General features: G+C 39.0%; 1 protein-coding gene across 25 annotated transcripts in view; it reads left to right on the forward strand.

Moving 5' to 3' along the window:
* Positions 1-3081: 3081 nt before the first annotated feature.
* abi3bpb (ABI family, member 3 (NESH) binding protein b) overlaps positions 3082-19004 on the forward strand; it is a 33588-nt gene continuing 17665 nt past the window's right edge. For 4 of the 25 annotated variants that reach the window (XM_077226839.1, XM_077226841.1, XM_077226843.1 and 1 more), the window contains exons 1-9: positions 3272-3525; positions 9137-9312; positions 11436-11504; positions 11688-11820; positions 13638-13819; positions 13902-13954; positions 14827-14863; positions 15630-15701; positions 15893-15967. In XM_077226839.1, coding sequence (XP_077082954.1) covers positions 3431-3525; positions 9137-9312; positions 11436-11504; positions 11688-11820; positions 13638-13819; positions 13902-13954; positions 14827-14863; positions 15630-15701; positions 15893-15967 — 892 coding nt within the window. In that variant the 5' untranslated portion in view covers positions 3272-3430. Of the gene's footprint in view, positions 3526-9132; positions 9313-11435; positions 11505-11687; positions 11821-13637; positions 13820-13901; positions 13955-14826; positions 14864-15629; positions 15702-15892; positions 15968-17700; positions 17902-19004 lie in introns of all 25 variants that reach the window. The other 21 variants (XM_077226840.1, XM_077226842.1, XM_077226844.1 and 18 more) reach the window with 8 other exon arrangements.

Consider the following 19004-nt stretch of genomic DNA (forward strand, 5'->3'; position numbering starts at 1 on the left):
CCTGCAAAGACCATGCTGTCCTCTCATTTTCATTCACCAAAACAAAACATAAACCTGTCATGGCCACCATCCGCTCACAAGCAATTATTTATGTACAACAACTTCCAGCTGTAATGTAACAGTCTGTTCTGTTCTAATCCTCGTTCAAATGAGCAGCCCGTGGTGATGCCTAAGGTAACAGCTGGGTTGCAAGCTAAACAACATGATCTTTAATCCACTCCAGCAGATAGAATACAATGATTGATGGTTTAAGAATAGAGGTTAATGTTCATGTGCACGTGCTGGAGCTCTTTATGATCAGTGTGATGCTTCTGGGTCAGAGAGGAAAGCACAACACTGGAGGGTAGGAGCAGACACATGATGAATGGATGTCACAAAACAGGTGAGTGTTTTCCTCAGAGGGTGATGATGTGTAAGAAATTAAGGTTTATGTGAATCAGCAGGGAATTTCAGTGGCTTTTCAGTTTTGAAGATGTACATAAAGCCAAACACGCACATTAGAACCTTTCCAGATGATTAAGGAAAACTTTTTTTATGTTTTGACATAAATGGTTGTACATTTACACTAATATACAGTTAAATTTTCCTTCTCAGATCAAAAGTATAACCAGAAAAAGAAGCTTTGTAGTATATTTAGCATTTAAAAGTCAGTTCTGCATCCTCTCTTTTCTCTAGTTGAATTATTTTAAATCAAGTGTCTGGAGGTTGGTGAAAGTCAGTAGAGAATGTTTTTGAACATTTGGTGGAGTAATTTGGAGCCACTTTGAGCTGAGCTTAATTTTAGCATAAAATGTCTCACAGATGGGACTAACAATGCTTCTATGTACACATCTTTATATCAAACAGGCCTTGAAATCTGAGGAATTGCTTGATGTGTGCAAAAAATTTCAGGAATAAGAAAATTTGCCATTAACCAGAGGTGACGTTTTCATTGGCCATTTTCTGCAGTAATATAGACCATACAGTTCAGATTTTCAGAGAAAAAAACAGCTTTAACTTGTGGAACCATGTGGAATACAATGGAACAAGCCCAAACCTGAGCAGCATTAGTACAGCCTGTGACAGTGATACCTGTGAAGAAGGCAACTCAACCTGACAGTTAGGTCATGGAACATCTCATTTATATAATCTGTTATACACTGTACGTATGGCAGGGGATGCTGGAGGGGAGGCTTTAAATGTTTGTTTCCTTTTCAGAAAAAAATCATAGATCCGCGTCACACTCCTTAAACTGATGCCATTTGCTCAAGGCTAAAAGACAATGGCTGCATTGTAAGGCTAAGAATGATTTTCCCTTCTTAGAAGCTCGATTTGCAGGCCAGGCATGGTGAAGCTGTTATATAAGCCATGATTTCTATGATATACACACTGCATGGAGCCCGTCATGTCTTTCCTGTAGTTTCAACACTCATAATCTTGATATGTAACAGGAGAGGCCATGAGCAGACTGTGTGTCATATGTGTGTGTTCCTCTGTTAGTATAGACACAATTTCTGCAGTCGATACCAATATGTGTAAAATTTCACAGTTCATGATATTACAGAAAAGTAAACAACAACAAAAGTGTGCTGTTGAATATTTTTAAAATTATTTATTTTATTATTTTATTTCATTATGCAATTTTAAGTTATATTAAAAAGTGAAATAATTTTAAATATGATGAATTTTACAAGGTCTAGTATTACTTTGGCACATGTCCATTATTATTATTATTATTTTTATTTTATTTATTTTTTTAGCATGTGCGCAAAAACCTATGAGGATTCAAATGATTTGCATGCTGGCTGTGCTGGTCCACCAGTCCATGCTGGTCTAGTTTAAGTTTTCCAGTAGGTTGTATTTGATATCCTTACAAATTAACTGTATAACCAAAAAAGGTGACATACCACGATTCAACCTGAAACATTGCAAAATCCATTCCTCAGTTGAAAGGTGAGTCGCTTGACCTCAGAGTAATTGTTAGGCAGTTAAATGGCAGCATAACAATTTGAAGCATGTTCCTAAGAAGGGTTGCAGGTCAACATGTTTTCAGGTATGAAAAACAAAGCTGTAATGACCTGATTCTGTTCTACAAGTCTTCTCTAATTTGCCCAAGCCACACCGCTATCCATCTCGGTCTTTTGAAGTAACTCATTAATAATTTACAAGGTAATCACAGAGACTCAGAGTGGTACCAGCTGTAGAAACCATTTTTATATATGCACCAGAAAGATGTATGTGGGGTTAAAGCTCTAGCCAAAGGCATCGCACAGTCTGTTGAGTTGATTCTGGCAAAGTCACTTTGTTGTAAACTGTTGGGTTGGTAAAGCAAGCAGTCCTAGACATGATCACAGCTGCAAATGAGTGACGTTTTGTTTGAGTCATGATAGGGAGTGGATTTTCCAAATTGTACTTTTTTTTTTTTTTGAGTTTTCTTTTTTTTGTCTTTTTTTTTTTTTTTTTGCTTGTAATGCTCGTTAAAATTCTCGGAGCATGGGACGTTCTAGGGTAGATCTCTTGTTTTATGGTGTTCTGTGCTGATTATGTAGTAGGAGACACAAGCTAGGCTGTAGTAGCATAATTTTTGGGCACCTTGATTCATGAATATGTCTTTGTTCACATCCTGTGGGTCAGGCGAGACTCATTGGAACGAGTGCTTCCCTTTGCATGTCTTATGCAGTGGCACGTGTTGGAAGAACTTTCATTATAATCACTTTCCACCCCCACCCCCCTCCCCCCACACACCAACCCACCCACCCCTCCCAAATTTCCTCCTATGTCCCTGGAGGTGAAGTTGTTTGGCAAGGATTGTGAGGCTGGATGCCCTTCTAGACGAGACGTAATGTGCAGCGGTTAGCAATGGCCGCAGACAGACAAGTGATTCTGTCCGTGATGATGAAATAGAGGGATACTGTAATTTCCACCAGGTCAAATCACTGGATCTGCTGGTCCATTTGATGTCCTGCTCATGTACTCAATCATTGATTGTTCTCCTTGAACCCAGACTCCCTTTAGGCTGTTTGCCATTATAGGGGTGCCCCAAGTCCGTGTATTTGGTTCAATCAGATTTTGGAGGAAACAGCCTAACACAAGCACAGACATGCACACCCACAAACACACAAGCTGCAGGGAAAAAATCCTTGATGGAGTGTGTGGTCGAACAAGCCCAGTAAATGAAAGCCATACCCCCCCCCCCCCCCCCCCCCCCCAAAAAAAAATGTGTGTGTGTGTGTGGATCTGTGAAGGTGGGTGTGATTGAGGCACACATCAGCAATCTCCTCCCTCCCTGGTCACTATACATCATAGAGGACTCCTCGCACTGTCTATCACTCAGCAGAGGCACACAGTGAGCTCAAGAAGTCCTGACCTGACACCAACTCAAGCAGAAGAACCAGCAGCAACTGTCTTAGAGAAATCAGCCAGCATCCCTTCTCGATTGGAGCAGAGCACCATGGCAGGCAGCACTGCCCTTCACTTGGGCTTTCTTCTGACGCTTGCAGGAATTCTCCTCCTCGCATGCAGCTCCGCGCAAAGAGTCAGAGGCAAGTTCAGCACCACGGTGCCGCATGCTCACAGAACAGGGGTACTCGTGTTTAATTTTTGTGATGCACCTGTTTGTGTTTGAGAATGCCATGCATTTCTGCAGTAGTTCTGCAGTGGAGTTGTAGGTGTTGAGTTTTAACTATAGGAAAAATTTCATTATCATTAACCTGTTGCATTTGCATTACATGGTGCCTTGGACTGGTCATAAATTTTAATTTTCATACATTTTTAAGAACATGCAATAAATCTCGCACTTGCAGGTGCATTTGGGCATGCATGAGCAGAACTGAGTGTGTTTTATGGGAATTAAATGCAGCAGTCAGTCCTGCATGATTATAGATGGGGCGAAGCCAAACTCTGCAAAAGCTAGAGAGAAAAAAGGATAAAGATTTTTTTTTTTCTTTTTTTTTTACTGGAGCCTGAAAGGTACTGGAAAATTAGACATGTGCAATCTGTCTGCCATTGTCCAGAGTCCAACTTGAGAAACCAGCCAGGCACTTTGATTTTCTGTCTTTGCTGGTTGTGAAACGACATTTAATTTTGATAGACTCAAATTTTAAACAAAAAAGAGATAATTGTTACCTCATGGTGTATGCAGCTGGCCAAAATCACAGTTTATTTTGTGCATGTATGTGTGTATATATTCCATGAAGGTGTTTGATTGTGTGTGTGTTGTAGTCCAGTGCATGTGTGAATGCAAAATAAATACATTGCACCTTGGCATCCTGTTCAAAGTGCATTTGTGTATGTCTAAATATCTTCCAACACCATCCTTCTTAGTGCTAGAGTTGTATGTGCATATGTGGCGTGTTTCTGTGCACGATATCATGCCCCCAGCATCCCTGTGTTCTCAGATTAGCTATGGCATTAGTAATACAAGCTCTCGGTTCACTATCAGTGCTCGTTCATCAGCTATTAAAAACCACCTCCATCTCCGGAGGGGAAGAATGTCTGCGCTGGCTCAATGCCCTTTCACTTGTACTGAGCTTCATTCATCACAGCTAGTCAATCACCCCAGCAGCGTTCTGTGTTTATACTTCATTGGCCAACTTCGTTTCCTTATGGATGTTGCCTGGACAAAAAGACAGTTTAAATTACCGGCTGGGGATGAGTTCAACAAGAGTGAAGACATATTGAAAATATCTCATTCTTGCTGAAAAGAAACACGCTTATCTGATTGCTCTGGTCTGGTTTGCTGGTTTTAGAGTGGTTTTGGGCACTTTTCAGCTAGTTTTGCTTGGAGACCACTTCTGTGAAACAGCTGTACACCAGCTTGGTCAAGTCGGGAGACCAACTAAACCAGACAAGATTGGCCAGACTGGGAAACCAGCTTGACCAGGGGTTGGCAAGTTTGGTCCTAGAAAACCGTTGTCCTACAGATTTTGGCTCCAACCCTGAAACAAACCCTCACCTGCCTATAGCCTTAGTAATCCCAAAGACATTGATTATCTTGTTCAGTTGTGTTTGATTAGGGTTGGAGCTAAACTCTGCAGGACAACGGCTCTCTAGGACCACACTTGCCATCTTAACCATCTTAAACCAGTTAAAACCAGCAAACCATCTTAGTCTGGTCTAAGTTTTTTCAGCATGAATGATAATTGATAATTGCCGCCTTAAAAGGAAACAGCAGTCTGAGCTGTCTGCATGTCCGCTCGACTTAGACATAGCTTCTACTTGTTACTGTACTTCGAGTTGCCATGGGGCAAAGACAGCTTAACAACACATGTGCAGGCAGCTGTTCTGTAAAAGCAAGCCATAGAGGTTCACAATGCACCCTGGGAACTGCAGCCCAATGTTATTGGGGAAACAAACTTTGAATTTTGAAATGAGAATGTGTTTAGGAGTGTTTGTAGCAATCAAGGATGGTCTGTATGCTACTAATACTGGTTGTTAATAACAAAATGTGTCTAGATGAATACCTCTGAAAAGTCAGAACAAGACAGAGTGGATGAAAGGATTTGGGAGGTGAAGGGGAGATGGAAACAGCTGTTGAGTGCAGAGATCAGGACTGTTGTAAATGTGCCTGAAAGACGAATGATTTGCTGATGTATGGGAAAACATTAGATTTACGTTCCCTTCGCGCCCTCAGGTGATTTGCTTCTTCTGAAGTTTAGTTTTTAAATCATCTCCTTGGATATTTGGGTCATGTGTGTCCTTTAATGGGGTGCAAAAGAGCCTGGAGTTCTGCAGAAGGACCAGATTTCTGAATTTTCCATGAAAAGTGCGGACTTAAAGAAATAGTTCACCCAAAAATGAATTTGCTTACTCTCATGTCGCTCCATTGCATGACTTTTTCGTCTGCAAATGAAGAATGTTTAAACAGTTTTTGTCTATGCAATGACAAAACAACTTTTCACCCAACTGACGTTCATTTAGTTCATATAGACAAAAAAAAAGAAAGAAAGTCATACAGATTTAATTGGGAGGACATGAGGGTGAGTAAATAGTGACAGAATTTTCATTTTCTTTTGCGGTGAAGTAACCCTTTGGTGGTCGTTCATTGTAAAGCCAAAGATCAGTTTTAGTTTTCTTGAATTTACTTATTTAAAGTCTTGAACATGAATGGGGGAAAACAACTGAAATAGTTTGAGACTGATTTGATAAATTGGACTGATTTTGAATGCAGACTTGGCAAGTGCCTTGTGTAGCATGGCTTTAGACCAGGAGGAATGCTGTGAATCAAGCTGACCCTCCTAGAAATCAGTGTGTTTGTAAATTATGTTTTAAGTGGAACTAGTGCCAGACGTCCAATAAAAACTGGACCGTATTCATGCATAACGCTAAAAACGAACCGTATCTGACAGAACACAGCTTGGGGCTGGTGTTTGGCTGATCAGTCTGAACCTGGAAATCATTCAACATCAGAGCCAGGAAAGAGCATGCATGATTATGCTTGTCAGTGGTGTCAAATGAGATATACCTTCCCCCTCTGCTTCCCCTCCATATCTGTGATATTCGCCCAACCTCTGCGTTTCTGTCTTTTTAAGGTACAACATAAAATCTTTGTATTCAAAAACATATGAAAGAATCAATCCAAGTGACTGGAAACCAAATTTCCAATTGAACTTGCAAAAACTGGTGCAAAAAATACCAATTACTCAATGATAATTTTGTTTACTTCGCAAAGTGAAGTGCACAACATGACTTGGCTAAAAACGTATTACTAGTCAAGTAATTGAATCCATTAGGAATGGGAAATGTTTTTTTTTTTCAAAGTTTAAACGTTTTGGCTTGTTCATTTTGTAATAAGAATATGTTTCAGATTCTGAGGCTTTAAACATGCTTCATGATTTGACCAGCATGGTTCCCCTGAAAAATGTGATCGTGTTTTTCCTTGACTGTAGAGGTTAAACCATTGTCCAGCCCGTCTCCACTGGTATGGTAAAACTCTTGTAACTGCAAAGCAACATTTTACGATTCTTGTCAGATGTAAAGCTATTACATTTTGGCAACGGAAAATATCCCTCAGCTACGGCTTTTAAAACCTCTGTGGTGACAAGCTGGTGTGAACAGATAAACCAACAACACCATTCAACCGCAAGCGTCCAGCCTGTCCGTGACTCAGAGCCTTGGCCCCAGTCAAAAGCTACATTGACACGATTTAGCAACTGAAAAGGACATCTGATAAAGAAACAAGACTGTGCCTGCCTTGTAATTATAGTTTATCAAAATGATACGGTACATTATTGTAACGTAAAGAACACCTTAAGAAGAGTTCATCTTAAAGTTCTCTCCACTGAGGAGTTTATTTTACAATGATCCCAGTGATTCAGAAGTGTGTTTTTTTCCCTTGTACAAATTCAGCAGCTTCCCTGACCACACACTCTTCCTCTCTTCTGTTTGTTTAACTGATTTCTAAAGATTAAGAAGACGAGTTACTGAATCATGTTGTAGATGTTCCACCTTTCTGCTTGTGGGATCTGAAAGATGTCTTCTTAGACAGTTTGGAAACACAAAACGCTTGCAATAAAAACACATCTTCATGCAGCTTATTTCCAAACAAAATCAGTTCATAGTGATTTACATTCCCCAAAAAAAAAAAAAGTATCATAAAAGTGGTCCCTCAGATTCATTTAATGTTTTCCAAGACTTCTGAAGTCATACAATAGCTTTATGTAAGGAAACGCCAAAGTTAAGTCATTATTTACAGAAAATCTTCCCCTTTGGTGAGCAGTTAATAACTCTAGAACGATTGTAACTGAATCAATGAGTTGAACCCAAGAACAGGAACAATTAATTCAAACAATTAATTTTTTTTTATTTAGTCTGTTCTTTTCAATGTACTGTTTATCCATTTCACAAGCCGGACTGAATGATTAATTCTTGAATGGATAAACTAGATCATTCAAAAGAATAGGCTCAAAGTAAATATTCTTTCACTGATCCAGTTCTTGCTTTCAACTCATTGAATCAATGATCTAATTACAGCAGTTCCTAACAGCTTACTAAAGAGGAAGATAATCCATTAAATAATGACTCAACTTTCTCACACAAAGCTGTCGTATGATTTAAGGAAACTTGGTGTAATGCTGTTCACTATTATATGAACCTCTTTTAAGGTGCTTTTTTGGTGGTCATTCTGAAATGTCGCTGTGAAGAGCTTTTCAGAACTTTAAATATTTTGCTCTACAGACATCAAATGATTTTGGAGTGACATGAGGGTGAGTGAATAATGGCAGAATTTTCATTTTTGGGGTGTAATTGTCCCTTTAATGAGCCTGATTAATGAGATCTCCAGTTAAGTTTGGTGCTTCATTGTGACTGACAGATTGGGGGGATGAGCTTGACCTGCCAAGCTTGCAATTACTTATAAAGTTAAATACACACATCACTTTCCAAAGGCCGAGACCAACCAGCTTAAATCAGTTTAAGGAGGACTTTTCGTGGCCTCTTTAACTCAGCATAATGGTTAAACAGTTCTGATTGATGGGAAAAAGGTGGAAGCGGAAAAATCTCGACCCAGCCTGGTGGCTTATTGGATTTAGAGTGGGCCTGAAACTGACTCGAAACATTTTCCATGCTGCAAATTATCCAATGAAATGTCAGTGAAAGATGACGCTGGTACAAAAGGAATACATTTATAATGAATTGTTTGGCGCAGGTATGAAAAGATAATGATCAAATCACTTTAAATGTGTGTCAGTGTCATATTCTGAAACCTTCCAAAGCCTCATAATTCTGGTAAATATAATGCTGCGTAACTGGGGCGGAATATTGGAGGTCCAGATGCTACTGTGCTTTGAGTGAAGCGATGAGGAGCTCAACTGTGAAAGCAATTGTCCTTGATTTACCTCGACGAATACTTTCATGGCACACACTTTTGCACTCCTCAAAAGTGCACTCCTCCGCCCCCCTTTGGCCACATAAATCAGTAAACCCCATAAATTCACAAACCCCATCCAACACATGGGAAACATAATGTCTTACTCTTTACTCTTTAAGTAATTAATCATTTATTCATTGCAGTGTTCTGAAAGTCACTCTTTTTGTGCAATTCCTTTTTCCTGTCATTGAATGTCAAACAAAGAAACATAGACTGTTTGAAGGGTTGCAGCACTGTTTTTTAAGCCAATTAAAAGTATTACAAACACTACTTTTCCCTCCACACAGTAAGAAGACAGAATATGAAGGTTCGGATCAACGCCACTGGGGATACCATAGTTTTGAAGTTTGTTCGTCCCAACCCTGACATCAAACTTGAGGGCTACATCTTAGGCTATGGTTCCAGCATGTTCTCCAAACAGTTCATCCAACTCCCAGAAAACGGGGAACCCTATGAGACCGAGATTGGTGAGTTAGAGTATAACCACACTCAGCTGTTATTTCGCTCAAGAGCCCGAAGGAAGCCCACAAAACAATCACTAATGTTGTTTTGTGGGTTAGCATGGGACTGGAGGAGTAACCACAAATGGTTGATTCCTTAACCCAACAAAACCACCGTCTTGATTTGCACACCTATGTTTGCGGCAACTCTTCCATTATTTGAAAGCATAAACTGTAATTAAACCCAAAATGTATGCTATTTGTTAAAGCTTTGGTAACCACAGCATTTGTCAACACACAAAAAGCCACAGATCACTTTTGACAAGGTAAAAAGGTCACATATTACTCCCAGTAAGACTAACCACAATTATTTTTTGACTGTAAAATAACTTCCTGTGGTCCATTCATCATCATTCTCCCAGGAGCTACAATCCCTGAGTTCATTTTGGTTAGGCTAGGGCCAGGTTAGAGGGACCCTAAAGCTAATGTAAGTTTTTACTAAATGGGTTCATGCCAGATGCTTCATTTTTCTTCTGCAGGTAGAGTTCAGTTGCTTGTGGATTTAATGATAACATATTGGTCATCGGACAGTTTTTTGATATTGCATCTTTGATATAGGGCCCAAGCCCTAATAATATGTTTTCCTCCGAATTGGACTTTATAACTCGCAATTGCTAGTTTCTATCTCACAGTTCTCAGAATTGCAGGATATAATTTGAATTTTCAAGAAGAAAGTCAAAATTGTGAGAGAAAAAGTCTGACTTATTTCTCTCAATTGCGAGATTATATCCCATAATTCTGACTTTTATAACTCGTAGTTGCGAGTTTATTATCTCGCAATTGTGAGGAAAAAAGTCAGAATTGTGAGATAAGTCAAAATTATCCATAATATTCCATGGGAGAAACAAGTTTCCATAGTTATCGGCCCTAACATGAAAATAATTATCTGCTCATCAGTGTCGGCTAGAATTTTAACATCCTTGAAAATCCACTTTTGGGCACTAGTGTTGATGACAAAACAACATGTGATTTAAGATAGTAGTGGACAAGATCTCAAGAGTCAAAGCCTTTGAAGTTCTCCACAATGAAAAGCACTGACGCAAGCAGAACAAAATTATACATCAATGCTTATTCCCTTATCCAGAAGCTTGCAAACAAAGAATTGTTTGTTCCAAAAGGAAGGGCCTCTGAGTTTTTGGCTTCTTTACCTATGCAATTCAGGATAGGAACACACAGTCACATCATTATTCAATATTGGCCACAGACGGAGGGATCATTGCTCTTGAATTTACAGTCTGTGCTGAGATTTCAATATGATACACGTGCACAACAGATGGCCAAAATGCGAAAGCAGTTATTGGCGTCTTACATTTTGTATCACCCTAATGGGCTTCTTCTTTCTTTTTTTTCTTTTTTTGTCTTTTGTCTAAATTAGTTTTCCTGTGTACATATCCCTAACTTTTAGAAAGGCAAAAATAACAAACTTATCACCCCAACAAATACATTTTTGGCAAATGTGCTGTTTAATTCGGTTACATTGGAAACACGGATGTTAAGCAAACAATAGTCATCACAAGGCTATAAACTGTGTGAAAATCTTCAAATTAATCAACTCAAGACATTTTACTAATTAAACGTCCACCAAAATCCTTTGGAATTGTGTCAGTGACAAGTAACAGTGTACAAGATAAAGAACAGGAAGAATATTTTCTTTATCTACATAAAGTTCTTAGAACTAAATATTATACCATTTAAAACACAATATTACATTTTGTTTAATATTAAATTTTAGAGTTGTGTAGTCATCTGGTGTAACAAACAAAACTTTTTTCATACTTTTTAAATGTGTAAATATCTCAATCATTATTTTCAAAAAAAGTTTTCAAATATATATTTTTAAAGTAAAATGTATTTTTTTTACAGCCTAAACAACCTTGTCATGTCATAAAAAGGTAAATTTATCAAGTTTTATGAGACTTAACCTTGACACACAGGGGTCCTCTTTTTGTTGACTCCTATACATTTCTTTTCTAGCTTATTTCGTTTATGTTGTCCGGAAGTTCATGAAAGAAACTTGCATTGCACCATGAAATTGCCCTTTTTATGGTTTCTTTGAACTCTTAAATAACTTGAGATGCTTGCTTTCACAGATGCTGAGCCCAAGTATCTGGTGGCTGTTCAGCCCATCCCAACCAATGATGTGAAGAAGCATTGCACAGGTAGCATGCATTTTAAAAAAGTATTGGCAATCGAAAAAAACGAAACAGTCCATGACAGGATATGTTTAGTGGAAAATATGCAACAGATGTGCTATTGAACCAGTGGGGATGTTTGAAAAACTTCACTTAGCATTAGCTAGAAAACATATTCCACTGCTAAATTTGATTACCGGTTTGTAACAGGTAAAGTGAACCTGGACAAACCTCTTCACCTGGTGATCGATTCTGTCACGCCGACATCTGTGCTACTATCCTGGGGAACCTACTTAAAGACACCCTACGAGGGAAACATCATGAACGACTGCTTGGAGGACGGGTGAGTTACACACACAACATCTGGATTTTACATGTTCCACATGAGTGTCCTAAATCCCTGAGGAAGACTTAATTTACTCCACTTTATATTTAGGGGCCATTTAACCTGAAAAACATGGGGAAAAAAGATAATGAAATATCATGGCACCCTGTCTCCAGTATTTAGGAGTACCGTCCTCAGAAGCATTGCAATGCAGTGCAGGTTTTTATGCGATGCTCTCATTGCACTGGCAGGATACTGGATTTATGTTGCAACCGAGAGAGCCACTCAATAAGTGTGATGTTTTTCTATGCAGAGGAAAAAAAATGTGTGGGATATGGATCCCTGCCACTGCAGGTGTAGTGTGTGTCTACATGTTTAAATGCTTTTTGAGGATACAGGCACTGTTGGGACGCACAGCCACCCTAAATCGCTCTGGTTTTCATATAGAGAACTATGTGTGCTTTTCCCCCCCTCTGTTAAGGGGAGATTTCTGGAAAGACCATTGGAAATGTTGACCTGGACCAACACAGTTGGGAGCTAAAGACGTGCACCAGTACTCTTTATAAACCTAACTTCAGCGCCTTTGTATGACAACTGCTATGGTGACAGAAAACCGGTTTACTAAGTATCAGGGGTGTCAACATTAATACGTTAACTCATGTGATTAATTTAAAGTCCTTAACGCGTTAAAATGATTTACCGCATATAAATGACTGAAGCACGTGAAATTGCATCATTAAAGTAATTAACGTCACGTAGTAAGACAATCTTAGAAGTCGGGAGTTATCACACTGCATCTACAATGGCACAAACACATTGTTGGCGGAAATTTCTATTCAAACCCTTTAACCTGATTTCACTTCTCTATTTGCGATCAGATCACTTTTAAACTGCTAAACTCTGGGAACCTTTTCAGTCCAATGATCGAGTAAGTGAATCATTTAACAATCAGACAAAAACATCGCTGATAAAGAAAACCAGGCTGATAACATCAGAGAGGGCAGAGAGAATAGACTCATGTTTCATTTTCAAGGAGTTATTAATTCCAGTGTGTTTTCGATTTAAAACACTGTCATATTCTGTGATTGTTTCTGAGAAGCGCGAGACCTCATGCGTTGCGCTGTATGAAATTGAGACAGAAAGGGATGCCCAAACATCCCACTGCTGTGTGGCCAGATGATACAAAAACTACATTTCTCGGCTGGATAAAGCAAACCCTTGTCTTAATTGCTAAAGTTTTAGTAGATGAGGATTGCAATCAAGGTAAAAACGATTACGGTGATGTACAGGAGTCGTACAGTAAGCATGTGTAAGTCCGTTATATTGATTCGCAAACCTGTTCGGTATCACAACTTCACTTGTCTAAAATGTAAACAAGCTCTTTGCTGATGCATTGTACACATACAGTTCTGTGAATTCTGAAAAGTTTTTCTGACTGTAATGTTTTTCATGGGTGCTATGCTGTGCATAAATTTATTAATTATATATATTCCTTATATCAATTGGTTATTTGGTGTCCTTTTGGAATCTCCAAGTGTCCTTTTTTGGAAAGAAATTAAATTTACCTTGAAAAAAGTTTGCAGAAAATACAGTTTTGTGAGAATCACTCTTGAATCTGATGGTTTACTTTGCTGGCAAATGATGACAAAATTAACATGTTGAACAAGATAAATGGTGTATGCTTAATTTCACGATAAGTGTGCGATTCAAATAATCTATTGACAGCCCTACTCATTTATTGACAGCCCTACTACATAATTTGATGATTGATTATGACTAGCCAAACGGTGAATAACTCTTGAGCCTTTTAGATAACCAATGTGTCTTTGAACCAGGCATTACACCATCCGCTACAGAGAAAGAAACAGGAAGTGGATCTACCAAACCTGCCCCACCTCTGATACCGTAATCGACAACCTCAAGCCCAACACACCCTATGAATTTGGTGTCCGATCCAACAAAGACGACCGTAGTGGAATGTGGAGCAAGCCAGTGATCCACAACACCAACATGGGAGGTAACAGATACCCTAAACATCCATTCAAGGTTTTGTCTAAGATGATCAAGTCTAACTTGCATTGCCACTGTTTCGTTTTCAGACAAAAACTTCCAGATAACCTACAAGCCTAACAGACCCCTTGTCAAGACTTTGGTATGTAGTGTTGTTTCATAACAACTTTTATATAGTGTAAAAAGACTGTCAACTTAATGACTTAAAGGCAAAACCACATGCCATGCACAACTTTAAGAGTTTGTGTGATGTCTCCGTTATTTAATTCAAACTATGCTCACATTCTGAGACAAAAATATCTCTCTTTTTTTTTTTTTGGCCTTGGTGCAAAAAAACCACATAGCGGTCACAAAAAATTCCAACCAGAATATCATAGAGATTTTAGGGTTGAAAACTTTTGATTTAAGTATTGAGTAACCAACAGGTGAAGCCATTAGCAATGCCCTGATGACCACCCAAAAATACCATCATAACCACATTATAACGCCCGGGTACCACCTCGGAAAATGTAAATATTTTAAAATAAGCAAATAATATAATGCTAGCACTCTTACAATCTTACTTTTTGACCTTTTCTCTTCCATCCCTGCTGGAAAAATCTGTTTAAACGAGCCTGGTTTGCAGGTCTAAGCTTGCTTAAGGTGGTTAGCTGGTCTCCCACCATGCTTTGGCAAGATTGCCTTTCTTAGTTTGTTGTGCTTTCTGGTCTATTTATGAACTGTCATGGACATAAAGAACTGTGCCTGCGAGCAAACTCTTTCTCACATATTCTCAGTTCTCAAGTCAAGAATCCAGTTGTTGTATGTGTGTAAGGTACTCAATCTTCTCAGCGAAGTCAAGAAATAATACATGCCTGTCAAGGCATTTCAGGAACACTTTAGACACGGTGGAGAGACCCTGATTGCAGAGTTCTTTTACATGATATGAAGACAGAATGCTGTTCTGTGTTCTTTCACTCTACACTTCATTTTTAAAGAGGGTAGAAAAAAATGTGTGTAACCCTCTTTTTGCAGGCTGGACCTCACAGCAGTCTGTTCCCGTCTCGACATGGTAAGACCATCAACTACTACTTTTAAGAATTGCCCCTTGTGTAGTAAAGAAAACAAGATAATTCTGTCATCATTTACTCACCCTAATGTCATTTCAAACCCGTATAACTTACTTTCTTCCGTGGATCACAAAATAATGCACACTGTTCTTTTCCATACAATAAAAGCATATAATGATGGGCTGTCGAACTTTACAAACAAAGCACCTTTATCACATATCACGAAAAGTACTTTGGGGACACTTTTAGTATTCAGCTGGCTTTGTGTGAAGAACAAACTTAAATTTAGGTGAACCGTGTGATTTCTGTGGTTCTGATGGCAATAGTCTGCCATTAGTAGAATAAATAGATAGCTCCGCCCCAGACTCACACCATTGGTTGAGGCAGTGTTGCCATGCTGGGCTGGTCGGAATCCTCAAATAAACAAAGCAATGTTTTGATAGCAAAGTGACAATGTTTACTTATTGAGAAGCAACCAACCATAAGGCTTACTTGTAATTTATAATTGTATCTAATTATTAAGCTGAACTTTTGGGTGTTTTTAAAGGTGCTTTTTGTCCTTTTAAATCTTGATAGCCCTTTTTATAGCTTGACAAATCCTGGTCAATGTATGCTGAATGATTACTTGCAAGTAAGTAAGAGTAAATCATGACAGATTGTTTCAGTCCATGTGTAAAATGGGTCAAACTACAATCAGTACTATTCTTTTTATCCTATCTGTTTGAAAGTGTTTTGTGTTGGTTTCCTCCTTTACAAACTTCTTTCTAGGTATCCCCAACATAAGCCAGCCAGGTTCACCCAAAAACACAGGCATCAATGGAGGTCCCAAGACATCTTTTGGTAATTTCCCCTCACTCTTTCTGTTTGCACTCTTCTTTCATACAGGGTTTTATTGCAGTCAATCGAAGTCATGCTCACAGTAAAGACATGTAATACTCTCTCCCTCTCAAGAGCCTTGTTGGGGATGCCTGCTCTCTTTTTCTCTCTATTTTTTTTTTCCCATTTACAAAACATTGCATTATTTCCCACAGCTCCACCCATGGGTCAGCAAGGAACTGTGGCTGCTCCAAGAGCCAATGAGCCAAAATGGCCTCAGCTCCCATTGGGTAACCGAGAGAAATTTTGTTTTGAAGTTTTGCTTATGAGCAGTCAGTTGGTAATCGCTTTGCTGGGTGTGGGCGGGGATTAAAGACATCCGCTGTTATGATTGGCTGCATGCTGGCATGCCTTGTAAGAACGCTGAGTTAGAAAGTCCCGATCCTGCCGTGATGAGGATTCCTGACCGGTCGCCTCCACAGTGAGGAGGAAGTGTGAGTGTAAGTTTTCCAGAAGGGTGCTGTGCAGTGAAAACCCCTCTGCAGTCACGCATGGTCACGCATTGGCGTGGTCTTTGTAGGCCTGCTCATGCTCCACCCATCAGCATCAGTCAGATTCTGTGTCCACCAATCAGCTCTCTTTCTGTCACACTCATCTGTACCCATTCAGTCCCCTATCATTTCATCACCTGTCAATCATATCATAACTGTCAAAATGTTTGGTTTCCTCAGTCCTCCATCTGTTTTATTACTGTGGCCATAAATGGCACTCTTATGTATTCATTTCTGCCATTCTTTTTCTTTGTTCCTCTGTGTCACTGAATATTTCCCATAATGTTAATACGGAATGTTTCCAAACAGAACCCAATAAGTGATAAATACATCAAACTACCCCACAATTATTAATTAATAAAATAATTGAATATATAGTGGTAAATTTAACATCAAATTATGGCACAATTAAATCTGATTCCACTAAATAAAAAAAATTAATTTATATGTTACATTTTTAATGATATGTATTGAACATTTTAACCAGAATTATGTACCATGGTATCATTATATAATCATCACTTTATCATGGTATTGGCAGAGTAAGGTCATAGTATCATGATATCAAAATTTGAGCAGTCAATAAATTCCAGCCTGTCAGTCAGGACTCATGTACCAAATTTAATCAGACTGGTATCATATTTGTTTGTACTATCAGCTTTTTTCATAGGTTCACTCTTCATCCTCTTTTTCTGAACCTCATCTTGTTTTTTTCATCTTTCATCTCTTTATCTGATTTCCTCAACCTTTTCATTCATTTTCAGAGTTTTTGCATCTTGATCTGCTGGCCTTCGTTCAGTCTGCATGAAGTCACTGCATGCAGAGAAATAATCAGTCCCATGTTATTAGTTCTTGCAGGGAAAGGCAGAAATCTGGGAGTCCAACCTCCTTTCCTGTCTTCCTCTGTCTCTGAACTCTGGATAAGATAACATTACATCTCTCTGTGTTTTTCCACTTGGAGCCAAACTGATTATGAGACCAAAATCAACAAGTTCATTCTCAACCCCTTGACAAAACTGTCAAGACAAGTGCTCAACGTCGATAACAGGCACTTAAGCATCCGTACCATCACAACTCGATGGGATGGAACTGAGAAACTCTCACAAACAAGCTTAATATCGATGCAATGCAAACAACTTCCAAACATTCTTAACAACATTAATCTAAAGTCCACCCTTTAATCATCCTCTAATCATGGTCTCAACAGTCAGTCCTACTGGAAAATCCAGGTAAAACCAGTTCAAGGTGGTCCAAACAACTGGTACAGGCTGGTCTAGATGGATTATCAGTCGTCCAACCACCCGGTGGGGCTTCGTAGGTTACCCTGGATTAAGCTGCTAGAACACTGGTTAAGCTGTTTAGCTGGTTAATCATGATCCATCTTCGACTGGTTGACCAACTAGACCATCTTAAGCTCAAATGACTTGGTTTTTCCAGCATGGAGGGCTCATCTGCTCCTTTCTCTTAAACAGATTCAAACAGCCATGTTAGAAATGACTCCTCTCAGCTGGTGGAGATCCCTCCTGTCCTTCCCCAACACCTACCCACTAAACCCTCCCGTCCTTCAGTCACCCCTACCCCCAATTCCTTACCCAGCAGTACCCGGACACCCCTACACGGACACCCTCAAACCAGGGCACCTAGTGCCACTCAGATGCCACATAGTTCCTATGGTAATTCCTATGTTTCCTTCTTATTTTTTTAAGTTGACGGTTGACAGGTAATGAGAAAATAATCTATTGCGTCAGCGGTTCGCTGTTTATCACACAGATACTTGGGTATTTTGCCGTTTGCCGTTCAACCTTTGGCTACATGTTCTACCCCCGCAAACTTAGTCTAAACACCAGAATATCAGACTTCAAAGCTTTATTCAATTCGTTCTCTTTTTTCGGGTGGTTTTGGAGAAAAGTGATACACAGGAAATTAATGGATGTTCAAACCACGTTTCAATCAAATGCAGTCATTCGGTAACTTCAGCCTCAAACAGACATTATTTCACACTCCGGCTCAATGGATTACAGGAAGAGCTGTCTCTTGTCAGTGTGAGCGAGACGGCCAGAAAAAACAGCTAGAACCGGCTACATCAGTTCATATAATCCTCTCATTTATTTGCTCTGTCAGGCAAGCTATCACAACTGTCCCATCAGTGTATATCATATCTGTGTTATTGTCTGAAGTCACAGCTTTCCTGTATCCTCCCCTACACCATGTTTTGTCTTCACAGGGATGCACTGCTGCACTTTAATGCAACCTCCAACACATCAGATGTAGCCTTACTGTAGTCAGAACAATGACATTAGTATTGTTAAATTCACACATCATCAAGTTTGACCTTAAACAATGAAGTAAGCTGCCAACAAAGACAGAATTTTTTATGCATTGTAAGCATTCCAAAATGTACGCAACTAGCTAGCATACATCCTATGTGGAAAACATATAACTATGCAAATCATGGAATAGTAGGAATGGTATAATTATGTATTATTATTTAGGTAAAATAAATTAAAATGAAAAACTTAAATTGAATTATATTACTCTATATTTTTATGTTTATTGAAATGTTGCACTGTTAGCTTAGCAACATGCTAGCATGAGACTATTGAAATCAATTTTATGTCGGGTCTCTATTGTAGTTAGCTCTATCCAAGTTGCTACCAAGTTGCATAAGTGATCCAAATCAGAAGTTAATTTCACTTTGGACGCTAGGCTAGCAAGGCAGATACCTTGTTTTGGAACAGAGTTCATGTCATTTTCCTTTTGGTGAAAGAATGTACTA

The sequence above is a fragment of the Siphateles boraxobius genome, unplaced genomic scaffold (genome assembly GCF_051911475.1).
Source record: "Siphateles boraxobius isolate OS27281-9 unplaced genomic scaffold, OSU_SipBor_1 13, whole genome shotgun sequence".
Classification (NCBI taxonomy): domain Eukaryota; kingdom Metazoa; phylum Chordata; class Actinopteri; order Cypriniformes; family Leuciscidae; genus Siphateles; species Siphateles boraxobius.